This window comes from Empidonax traillii, unplaced genomic scaffold (assembly GCF_003031625.1).
Source record: "Empidonax traillii isolate 1590-97213 ecotype Southwest subspecies unplaced genomic scaffold, ASM303162v1 scaffold21:size2437335, whole genome shotgun sequence".
Classification (NCBI taxonomy): domain Eukaryota; kingdom Metazoa; phylum Chordata; class Aves; order Passeriformes; family Tyrannidae; genus Empidonax; species Empidonax traillii.
Window position 1 is genome coordinate 1,519,769 of NW_020955214.1, and position 12,895 is coordinate 1,532,663.

A 12,895-nucleotide genomic window follows, 5' to 3' on the forward strand; every position below is an offset into this window, starting at 1 on the left:
AAAGTTGTAAAAGTACTAGAAAGGAAAGTCATTAAATTATGCAGCATTTCATGGGCCACTAGCTTGTTTTACTACATCTGTGCTTAGATAGTCTGCACCTGAAAAGTGCGTTTATGGCCCATTAGGAAAAGGCATTGAAACTTGGGAGACACCTAATAGGCTGTAATCCAATGCTTATGTCTGAAATATGTAGAAATGGCCCAAGTTTGGCTGTCTCGGTGGTTGAAATGTACACATTCCAACCTTTTACAGCATCATAATGCTCCAGGCAGTCCCCTTCCTGGAAGGGTTTGTATTTTCCCATGATTAAAATCACTCTGGTTTTGGCCATCTCTGAGAGCATCACAAAGGTATGCTGTAATGCAATAATCTAGAAATGCACTGCCTATGATGTTACATCAATGCAGTAACAGAGTATCTGTGCCAGCTTCAGCCTTCTAAGTGAAATGGAAAGGATCAGAAAGACTGGGGCTCTGGATTGAGGCAGAATACTAATATAGCTCTTATAAAGTAAATAAAGTAACTTTTATTTACAAGTTCAAAATAGGAACAGCTGTAAATTGGGGTCATCTACTGTTGCTGTGCTGCTCTGGATGCTCAGCATACTTTAGAAAAATTAAACTTAGGATGGATAAACTGCACAGAAGATTAATTACAACCCTTCTCCTAGAGAAACTCCATGAAAGAAATGGATGTTCACATGTGCCACCTAGCACAGAGGTGTTGGCACTGTTAAAGACAACATGACTGTTGAACTGAGGAGAATGTACTACCTCTGAGACAAGGGTAGGCACAGAAGCCACATGAGGAAGTTCCCCCAGACTGAGAGATTCCAAAACAAAAGTACTGAGAACTTTACTGCCACTGCGCATACCACCCTCACAACTAATCCATGATGTTCCTACTCTAGAGTGGATGCTTTTGTGAATGATGGATAAATACACCCCCAGCCAAACTGAGAGAACTGGCAACACTGACACCCCATTTTCAAGTGACCAACAGCACAGATGTGCCAGTGACACACAGGGTACTGAGAAAGCTATCCTTCCTTAGACTCACCCCTAGTCCCAGGAGCTCCACATCCACTACACAACTTGCAAGAAACTAGTAAGTCAATGCCAAAGACCAGACTAAAGATTCAAAAAGTGTCAGTGCTCAGAATATCCATTCATGTTTCTCTCTCTGCCTAAAGAGTAATACAAAGCAATAATCAAAGTTGTTGGTTTGTAACAGGAGAACACTACCTGTAAGACAGGTACAGGTGCTAGTTCAGTGTTCTTCCATTTTCCTTTCCACACTTTGTCTACATTATCTACGAATATTTGGCGCTCATGGAATTAGAGCCTACCTCTGCCCTCATCATGACCAGCTCAGCAGGGCTCAGACTTTGACTGGATCTTGTACAGGTCAAACATCTGCATTAGCCTACTGTAAATGTATGGAATACAATAATAATGAGAGGCTTACAAAGACCAGAGAGAACAGGGGATCACACAGCGGAAAATGGAAGTAGAACATAAATAGGAGTGATATGTTTTCTAAGATGAAAACAAAATGAAGGAAGGTCAATGGAGAACTGGATGCTAAAATTTAAAAATAGTGATTTAAAAGTCACTGATATCACTGGCAAATCTTCCACTGACAACACTGAACTGCAGTTACCTATTTAAATAGCATATCACAATTACCTTACATACTTGATATTAAACTTGGGTGAATGTGAACAGATACTATGGAAAATCAAATTAACTAGTATTAAAAAATATAAAAATGAAACTTCTCAGTAAAGCATCAAACCACATGCAAACATTAAGTTTACCTCAGCTCCTAAACTGAGAGAGATTATTTCATCCTCAAAAGCAGAATGTGTATCAATATGAGGAGGAATTCCTGTACAAGAAAAAAACAAAAGTAACAGTATAGTAATAACAACAACAACAGTAATAGAGTGCCATCTCTGCTAGGAAGCTCTATTTCTACGGATGTCCATATGGAAAACTGAGACGTTTGGTTGAACAAACAAAAGTTACCATAAAACAACGGAATTGCCTTCCAAAAGAATTGAGAATAACTGTCTGATTTACATACCCAGATTAGATGGACATAGTTAACCTAAATGTCCTGTATAATCAGTGGAAATATATAGAAGACAGTTCAGGGCACTCAAAGGCCTCACTCACCTTCTGATGACTCCAAACACGTTCCCTGCTGCAGGGAGTAGCTAAATGATTTTGATTTCCTTGTAGGCAGTTTAGCCCTTAGCGGTAGCACTTATGGGACATTTGGCAACTTTGGGTTTTAGATCATCCACAACTATGTATTTCTACCCCAGTCTCTTCTAAGAGGAGTAATCCCAAATCCCTCTATTTGCTAAGCAAATGATTGGGTAAAGCATCTCAGATTCGGAATTAGGACCTACTACCACAAAGGCAGGCACTGTCAGGGTAAAGCCCTACCTTTGCTTTGCAGTTCCTGGCAGAGCACGTATCATTGCTAGGCTAACCCCTGGGTAGTAAATCTATTGGTGTGTGTATGAGTAAACACACACTGATGAGAAGTGCCAAAGGTACAGTAAATTTTTTTTGGGGGGGTTGTTGTTGTTTAATTTCAAATCTTCTATTTGGAAAGAAACTGCCAAGTCCTGCAGCTTGTGCTACACATTTTAGCATCAAGTACTGAAACAGCAGTGTATGTGCCACAGCAAAATCTAACCACATGGTGGGGAACAGCACTCAGCAGTGGCGCAAGGCCAGCAGACAGCTTGGGAGAACTGCAACTACACCTTCCTCTGACTCCATAGCAGGCTCAGACACATAGAGTGATTTCCTGTTTGCAAACCAAAACAGTTTTGTTTATTGAAAACTCTACCAATGTCCATTTAGGACACTAAAGAATTCCTGAGTTGAAAACAGTTTTTTCAGTCACCTCTATAAAGTATCCTTATTACATGCCAGATTTTACTTCCAGATGTAAATATTCTGAATTCCATTAGTTTCAGTGAAAGCCATACAAATTTTTTATGAGGTCAGCATTTAATCCAACAGAAAATCAGTGGGACTTGAAAACCAAGGACAGATACCCATTTGTTACAGCTCATAACTTTGCCTCAGTATAAAGCACTGAGGCTCTGCCTTCAGATGCACGCTGCAGTCTGTGTGCCTCACTGTGCAGCAGAACATGGACAGCTCTCTGCATTGTCACTCACACAGCTCAAGCAAGTACACACTAATTTACGTACCTGCTGGTTAAACTCCATACATCCAGCACATAGAATGAGTCTCCTAAGCCAGCAGTGTGTCACTGCGGCAAGGAGGGCCAGTAGTATCCTGGGGTGCATCGGGAAGAGTGTGGCCAGCAGACTGAGGGAGGTGATCCTCCCCCTCTGCTTGGCCCTAGTGAGGCCACATCTGGAGTTTTGTGTCCAGTTCTGGGCTCCTCAGAACAAGGAAGACAAGAAGCTACTGGAGAGGGTCCAATGGAGGACCACAAGGATGATTAATGGACTGGAGCATCTGTCTTATGAGGAGAGACTGCAGGAGCTGGGCCTGTTCAGTCCAGAGAACAGAAGACTGAAAGGGGGTCTCATCAATGGATATAAATATCTCAAAGGTAGGTGCCAACAGGATGGTGCCAGACTCTTTTTGGTGGTGCCCAGTGACAGCATGAGGAGCAATGGCCATAAACTAAAACACAAGGAGTTTCACTTCAACATGAGGAAGAACTTCTTTACACTGAGGGTGGCAGAGCACTGGAACAAACAGCCTAGGAAAGTCATGGAATCTTCCTCTCTGGAAACGTTCAAAACCGACTTGGACACACTCCTTTGTCACCTGCTCCAGGTGACCCTGCCAAAGCAGGGAGGTTGGACTGAATGATTTCTACGCTGACAATTCTGTAAGCATTCAAAAGTATATGGTAACACCCAAGTATAAATCTACAACTTGAAATGTTATTAGGATCCTGCATGGAAAAAGTATCCTCATAAAGGAATTTATTTAATGTGTCTTATGTGTGGCCCCTACAGCTTAAACATCCAAAGCCATGAGTCACTTTCTAAAATTTCCAGTGAAAATATGTCTCAGAACAAAAATACTGAAAGTATTAATCTGACTGCACTCTGTGCTCATTCATATCCTAACAAACTGCACTTAAGAAAGGGTATTTTGTTTTGGGCTTGGTTTTTTATTTGTTTGTTTTTAAAAAAACTGCTTCTATCTCTGACAGAAATCTACAATTCTAAATAATTTCCTCTGGTGTCCCAGGCGCAAGTATTTGACTGTTTCAATTTAACAGACTGTCAGATACACAAACAAATAGGATCAGCTTTTTGGACCCTTGTCAGGCAGACACTGTAATGGCTGGCAGACATTAATTCTGAGAGTAAAGCCATTGTCCTTTCTTCCTAAGGACAAATGAGATATTCAATCTAGAAAGCATGCCAGATACTTTGCCTTGACGACTGAGTTTAGCAAAAAGCACAGCATGTGATTTATTCCCTAGAGGTGAGATTAGAAGCATATTTCTCTTCAGATGTCTCCAGTTTGGAAAAGGTTACAGAAATAGAGTAATTCCTTATTTCTAAGGTACAGGAACACAGCTTGCATCATACTTAAGAGCCCATATATCACATATACTCACATTGTATCATACTTAATAACAGCAAGAGCCACTTCCTGGAGAGTGTATGCACATTACAGGGAGAAAAACAAGTTTGGAGTGAAAAAATGCACTTGACTAAAAAAAAAAATATGACTACTCCCATGGCATTTTATGGTTAATTTTATGTCATGGGCCTGGACGTTGAAACATCATCCTTTTCTTTAACAGTAGTATCAAAAACTTCACTTCTAAAAACAAGCCTCCAGGTTCAGAAACCAATATTAAGACTTTAGTTTTGATTCAAAGCATTTCTGGTCACAGAGGAAACACACTAAGTAGGTGCTTAAATCCTGTCCCTACACCATGTCACATTTAGATGCTACACTCTTTCTGTTTTTCAGTGAAATTGAACTGCTTTGGCTGGGATGGAGTTAATTTCCTCCACAGTTGCCTGTATGGTGCTATGCTCTGGATTTGTAATGAAAACAGTGTAGAAAATACGTGGATAGCCTAGCTAGTTCTGAGGAGTGCTTACACAGCATCAAGGTCCTTTACGGTTCTCATACTTCACTGCCAGCAAGTTGGCCGGGAGGGGACACACCTGGGACAACTGACCCAAACTGAACAAAGGAATATTCTGTACGACCATATGACATGGTGATCAACAATAAAACATGGTGAAGTTTACCAGGGATGTCACTACTCAGGGGCTGGCTGGGCATTGATTGGCTAGTAGTGAGTAACTCTTTGGGCTTTTTTTACATCATTTGTTTTTCTTTTATTTCCTTTTTTTTTTAACCTACTAAACTGTCTTGCTCTCAACCCATGAGTATTCTCCCTTTCATCTTTCCAATTTTCTCCTCTATCTCAGAGAGGGGGAGTGAGCAAGCGGCTTTGTGGTGCTTAGTTACCTACCTTCCATTGTGGTTTAAACCTGGTAAAGAAGTCAAAGTTTTTGAAAGACAAATAAACTTACCTTGTCCAGGTTCATACTGATTTACAGTCAGTTGATCAGGTTGATGTTTGATGTATCCCTGCTTTAAGCACTTCTCCAAGAACAGGTTGCAAATTTCAGGAAGACCTGGTTATAGAAACAGAACTGTAAGCAAAACAGGACAGCTTTTTACATTTTTATCCTTTCTTTTTACAACAAATACAACTGGAAAAGTACACAAGAACACCTTTATATACATGCAAGTCCATCTTGAATAATGATTACTAACACACACGTCAGAATTGGGGGCCTCATGTCCAAGTCCAAAATATTTATAAGATCTAAAAATTAGAAAGGTCACTTCTCCAAGACTCCTTACAAATGCAAACTGCAGTATCTCTACACATAAATAAAAGCGCATCAAATCAGAGGTAAAGTTTTCACCAGTTAAAGAATTTCCAGTCAAGAAGGAAAATTATTATGCAGAGAGTCAGAAGTTGTGCAAAGAGCTCTAAAAAAATTACTCCCTGAAAATTTCTTCCTGAATTAGATTAAATATGAACAAAAACTTCTGCTCAAGATAAGCTGGTCTTGAAACAGGAAGGAAAGCTATAGTCCTTCAGTGAACCTTTGGTTTACTATTTTACCCAAGGACTTAATTGAAAAATTCTGTTGCAGGTAACACCCACAAATGTTACTAATAGCCCTTCCATGAATCTAATGATTTTTAATTATAGTTGTTTTCCTGCAAGAAGTGTGTATGCTTTTCTCACACATAAAATGGTCCACCTGTGAGACTAGAAAACAATTCAAATATCAATGCTTTTATGATGGTATAGCTTCACTGTTAAAACCTCAACATAATCAGAATCCTTCAGCTGGATGCTGCATCCATCCCAATACACATGCATCACCTTAAACACCTTCAAATTTTACAGGAATTTAACTCCCCTATTTTACTATTTTTAAATCTAAGACTATAAGATGACTCACTTGCTTTGCTCTGACTCACAGCTTTCAACTCCAAACAAGAGTTATTAAAACCTTTTCAAAACAGCTTTCAGTCCAAAGGAAATTTTATTTTGGTGTGCATGCAGCAAGCTTCAAGCTAATCGAGATACATATACTCAGCAACATACGTCACATCCCCCAAACAAATTAATATGCAATTTGTAACACATAATTGTTTTATGAAACAAAAAAGAATGACAATTACAATCCTAAAAGCCTTACTTGACTGGACCTCAACAAAGGGCAGCAACCTCTGGCTCCAAGCTTAAAGCACTCGCAATAATTTGGAATGGATCTCATTCAAAAGCACTGTTTGGTGCATATTTAAGATACAGAGAAAGTTCTCCAACCAGAATCTCACATACGTATCTCAGTGAGGTTTAAAGGTTTTACATAATGGTTCAAATATCAGTGCAAAATAAGTATGATTTATTAGGGAAGTTCTCACCTTCAGGTAAAGGTTTGTCTTTATCAACATTGTTGTTATCATAGCGAAACTCATATCCAAAATGTTTTACTCTTCTATGCTTTAAGTTCTTCTGGGCTGTAAAAACAAGCAAGTTTAAAGTAAAATTAGGCCACAGAAAACAGTACAGGCAATTTGCTATGCTTCCCTATTCCATTTGACCTGTTAAGCGTAAATGTTCTTCAATTAGCAGTTAAAACAATATCCTACGGATATTCATACAAGATCAAGACCCTTCATATTCATCAATCACCACTTTACATGTTAGCTAAGGTCAGCATAACCCCTTGCATTGCTCCAAGGAAGAAAATTTAGCCAGAAACTTTGAAGCAAATGCCAAGAATTCATTTATTAAGGGATTTAACTCCACAGAACTCAAGTAAAAGTAAAAAAGGGATTCAGAATGTGTCTCACTGAATTATTTTTTTATTTAAAAGAAGACACAGCTCCGCAGTTGGACATCAAATTACAAGGGGAGCCTCCACAGAACTGTCTTATGCTTGGCACAAGTCACATAAAAAAGACTTTAGTTGGTTTGGGATACAGGTATGTTAATCAAGTAAATCCATTCTAAAATATCAATTCAGACCACTTGCCCCCAGGAGTCTATCACTTAAAGTCCCAGTTTCTAAAATACTAAGAACAAATACGCAATCATTTCAGACAACACATTTACCAAGATGCAGACTTCTTGTAAACTGAAACCGCAGGAAAAAACAGCATAAAAGTACAGAAGGTCTGGATTTCTATAGTTGTACCCACCACTTTGAGTATCTTCATCTTCTATCCACTCAATACTTTCCAACATCCTCCTTTCCTCCTCTGGAGAAATAATCTTTTCAATTACTGTTAATCCTGGAGGTAAGCTTGTAGGAACAGCATTTTGCAAGGAAACTAGGGTGCAGGAAAAAAAAGGAGAATACTGTCATTGTTTAGAGAAAATAAAATCATGTGTTCCCTACAGGGATATTTATTTTGTATGAGAATATAATACAGCTGTAGAAACATTTACTTTAACGATACAACATAGCCCTCATTGTGGTCTTATTTGGTAAATGAATGATCCCTTTCTGTCATGATAAAACAGGATAAGGCTCAAGTTTTGCATCATGCAAAGCACTTCCTAAAAATTTTACTGCAAAAGACCAACAAGACTCCACACTACTCAAACACAAAACCACTTGTGATTTTCCTGTCAAAATAATGGTAAACAGAATTTCCCAGTCACTTCAAGGTTCTACCTGAATTTCATTTTAATTCTGTAGAACTTCAGTGATGTAGCATATCATCAGATTGCTTCTCTAGACAGAGAATACTCTGTAATCAAATATGCACAAATACTGAGTAGTACATTGCAATCCCTAGGCGAGCACAAGCGCTGATGATGTAGGGACATTCAGTTTGCTATCCTAATAGCTAAAAAAGCTATTTGCTGCCAGAATGTTCCACCAGGAACCCTTTTCCCTAGACATTATAAAAGCTCATAGAAAGTGCAACAGTTCTTATAGTAAATAGCTTATAATCAGCAAAAAAAAATCCCCACAACTTGGGGAAAGGGAAAAAAAAGCCATCGCATTTATTGTGCATATTTTTCTTCCTGGAATTGAGAGAAAGATTGCAAGATTAAGATCATGCAAGAAATCCAATGAGCTGTCCAGAGATCTCCAGGCTCCTTAACCACAAAACATTCACACGCAGTATTGAATGGTCAGGAAACTAATTAAATAACCTTTTTTTTTTGCCTCCAAGTAAAAGAGTTGAAATTATAGTATCCTATCATGAAATACAAGGAGCAAAGATAATTTTATGTCCTAAATCTTAGACTCTAGCTTTCGTTCTCTGTGTCCACTTACAAAAACTTACAACCCAGGAAGTAAATGCAACAGGAAGTAATACACAGGAAACTGGATATATAGGAGAGCAAAAAAAACTATACCTTTTTCCACAAAATTAATATATAGAACAATGTTTTGGCCACAGTCTTCCAATGTTACTTCTTTTCCATTAAGGCCATCAAAGGCTTTCTTGGCTTCTTCTGCTGTCTCATATTTCACAAAAGAATACGGTTTATTTGGTGGCATTAAGAGCGTTTCCACTTCTCCATATTCTTCTAGTATCCTGAGCAGTTGGTGTCTCCTCATCCCATTACCAAGACCAGCATTGGCAATAACCAGGTTCTAATTGAAAAGGAATTTTTTAAAAAATAAGAATTAGTGATTACTCTTGGTTCCTTTAAAACTAACACTCTACAAAGAGAGCAGCATTATAAAGAAAAATTAAGCCCATGATCACTCTTTTTTGTAGTCCACATGGGATATTTACATTTCCATGCGCTTGGTATGTGGCTCAGGCAAGCTCTGCTCACCTAGCACACATTCTGGCAGAAAGGTTTGCAAGTTTTATCAGAAATACCTCCTCAGTTAATATATACTTTGAATCAGCACATATGCGTCAAAGTACCGCAGGCAAACAGCAACGCTGGCACACATAACTTTGGAGGTTTTTAAAACACAATTTTTCCGGAGATCTGTTATTGCTAACAAAAACAAACAGAAAACCCTTTAAAGACTGATTCCTTTTTTTAAGACAGGTTTTCTCATCTTTGCCAAGAGGTGTCTCCAAGCATAGAAGTCGATATTCCCAGTCCCACCATAAGTCTTCCATACATCAGGTTCACCAAAAACAAGCAGCAACCTCTAAAAACACAGCATCTAGTTCTGCTCCAGCACTTCTATCTGAAAATTTTCTCTCTTGTTTTATAAACAAAAGGGATTTATGTCCTATCCTTAGTTAACATAGGCTACTTAATGCATACTGCCTAATTGCTTAATTCTATGCTTTCATATTAATTTATGTCCAAAGCTATCAAGGAGCACGCAGTTTGTGAGGACTGTTGCTGGCTTGCCAAATATTAGAAGAAACAACAAAATAGCACTATTATTCAAGAAATATCTTTTGAAAATACATAGGCCTTTTCAAAACAAATAACAAGTTCTTTTGACATCTGAATAGCTATATAACTGGATCCTCAACCCAATCATAGTGGTTGAAAGAAGTTCAAGACCCTTTTCAAGGATAAGTGTGACTACAAACTGCCAGCAACAATTTGCTCAGACTAAACTCCATGTAATACCTTATCAGAAAGATTTCAAACAATCTTTTCCTTAAAAGTCTATAAATGTTCTATGACCTTTTCTGAAGGTAGACGGGAAAGTGTTCAATTGTTTCAAATGACAGCATTTCACTTCTCTAAAAAAACAGAAAATGAGGTTTAGCACTGAAGAGAAGGATTATGCAAAAAAAAAAAGTTATACAGTGAGTGCTGCTGTATTGCCTACTGCAGTGGTTCTCTTAACATCTGTTCCAAGCACTGCATCAGGCTGTCCATTACTGATTACCTTTTCCAAAGTTTACCTCATTATTAATTATTGCTCTTTTCTAGAATGTTATTAATGGAGAGGCTTATGTATGTGAAGGACATGCAGAGGCTCAAACCAGTGCTTTCACTTCAACTACAAAGACCTCTACTATGCAACTGCTGCAGCACATGCAGCAACTGATGATGTTCTTCTGAGTGAGCAATTTGGAGATAATCAGAATTTTGCACAAAGCCTGAAAGCATTTTCTGTATTCTTGACACAGATTTACCACTAGCACTATGATATTGTTTCAGATATCACTTATTCAAATGTTCTGTCACCAGTAAGGATCTTGCTGGACCACAAAACTACTCTCTTGATAGATTAGATGGATAATTTGGTACCTTGAACAGTTTGAAAGGGAATAAGTCCCAAATTACAGACCCATTTCCAAGCAACACTAGAAAAACAAAGTCTTTCTTCCAAAAAGTTTACAATACATACAAGATTGCTGAGTCATTTTGACATCTGTTCATGTGGTGTGAAATCCGAGTAAAGACTAAATCACACTTTGTTACAAAATTGTATAAAGATCTAACTGATGTTTCCACATTTGAATGGGAAGAATTTGCAGGATCAGGATGAGCTAGGATAGAGTAAATGATATTAGTATCCCTTCACAAATAACAGAGGGAAATTAGAAACTTTCTAACTTCTTCCCTCTCTGTCTGCGAGTTTCCGTCACCTTTTGCTACATCTGTGAGGTCACTTGATCTGCTGTAACTACTGTGGGAGAAAACTACAAATCAAAAAGCTGAATAGTTTTCTGTTAGGTTACAGAATAAAGTGGCTTATGATAAAGTTCATTAAGCATCACAAGAAAGCAGAATTGCCTCCTATCTTGTTCCCTTTTGTGCAAGGAAAGAGAAAGATGTCCCCATTTCAACAGCTGCAAGTCAGTCAACCAGTTCAAATCTCACAGAATCACAGCCTTAATTTACCTAGGTGAAGAAGACAAAGTGGAAAATATTTCCAAAATAGACATATTTTTAATGGGGAGTTTAGATGAGACAAATTACACTTGATAAAAAAAAAAAGTACAGAGACAAGAAAGATATACAAGTTAAAAGCCCGGGAAAAAAAGAAATCACAGAGAAAGAGAGGAAAAGTTTATCTACTTCAGTAGCATTTCCATGCTTCCTCCTCAACCCAAGGAACTACTGTTTCAGGTTAAAAAAACCCTTATCCAAAGGCCATCGAAGTCTCTCCACAGACACTGAACTGCTGAAGTACAGTTCTGCTTTGAAATCAAAGATGCAGAGAAAACCCTCAGTCTCAGGAAGTGCATTTTGGAGAACAGCATTTTAAACAAGGCATACATAAGAACAGAACACAGATAAGCAGCATTTTTGCACAACCACCAAAATCACAGCTACCAGTCACCTGTGTGGCACGGGAGATGCACTCAATGCCTTCATGTCTCATCAATGTATGCTGAGCTCTGATCTGCTTCCTCAATACCTTCTTCTTCATTTTATGGACTTTCAAATGATCTCCATTACTTTTAGCTTCCACGCTGGTGATCTGGAAAGCAGAAGTAACAAGACATAGTAAGTGTCCTGCTTGAAAAATTAAGTACTTCAGTGTGCTCTAGAGTCTCTATTGTCATCTCTAAGACAGTATTACAAATTTAGATAATTCCAGATTTTATGAATTATTTGGGGCTGATAAAACCAAATCTGCAAAGTACGTTCTTCCTCAGTCAATTGCAGAGTTTTCCCCATCTCTGAAGTTCTGCTATTAAACTCTATTTTATTAAGAGGATCTCTCCCAAAATTAAAGATTCTCATGATCCTTGATTTCATTTTCCAATTTTCCTCTTCCTCTTCACTCCTTTATTCACAGTATCACTACACCCATTTGTGGGTTTTAAACCTGTCTGCCTCTCCTGTTCTCACACAGTAGTTTCAGCTAATTTTCTTCTCTCTACAGTCTCTCCAGAGCATAATGTGAGAAAAAAGATATGTGTGAAACTGCCATGACATTTGTATCATCACAGCTTCTAAGTTATTCTCAGGCCTCACTAAATGCTTGAGTTGGAGATGAACTGTTCATTTGGGTCCTGTTTCCTAATTGCAACCAAGTATGACATTTTGCCAAACTTTTTTTTTTTTTTTTTTTTTGAGAGAAAAATGTGTTCAATACTTAGATGTCCAAGAACAAGCAACCAGGATGTTCCAAACTTCATTTAGTGCATCTCCCAAGGCCAAACTTAATGCAAAATACATTCCTGTCATGAGAAGGAACAGAAAACTGTCTACATATATATGTTAGCTATTGCATTTCACAGCAACACAGTATTTACCAAGCAGAGAGTTACTTAAGGGTCATTGGCCTTCTCCAGATTTTATTGCATCTTTTGCCACTTTTGGTCTACTGCTATATTGAGATCATACATCCTACATCTCTCTGAGCCTGCATTCTTTCTCTTTCTCCCTTCCTACTTCTTTCAAATCCAAGGGAAGA

At 38.2% G+C, this 12,895-nt stretch overlaps 1 protein-coding gene across 4 annotated transcripts in view; it reads right to left on the bottom strand.

The window, feature by feature from the left end:
- ALKBH8 (alkB homolog 8, tRNA methyltransferase) overlaps positions 1-12,895 on the bottom strand; it is a 49,038-nt gene that overhangs the window by 31,917 nt on the left and 4,226 nt on the right. For 3 of the 4 annotated variants that reach the window (XM_027900415.1, XM_027900421.1, XM_027900400.1), the window contains 6 exons: positions 11,813-11,953; positions 8,947-9,187; positions 7,773-7,904; positions 6,993-7,088; positions 5,576-5,680; positions 1,820-1,890 (listed from right to left, as the gene is read on the bottom strand). In XM_027900415.1, the coding sequence (XP_027756216.1) occupies positions 1,820-1,890; positions 5,576-5,680; positions 6,993-7,088; positions 7,773-7,904; positions 8,947-9,187; positions 11,813-11,953 (786 nt within the window). Of the gene's footprint in view, positions 1-1,819; positions 1,891-5,575; positions 5,681-6,992; positions 7,089-7,772; positions 7,905-8,946; positions 9,188-11,812; positions 11,954-12,578; positions 12,652-12,895 lie in introns of those variants that run through there. The other variant, XM_027900409.1, reaches the window with a different exon arrangement.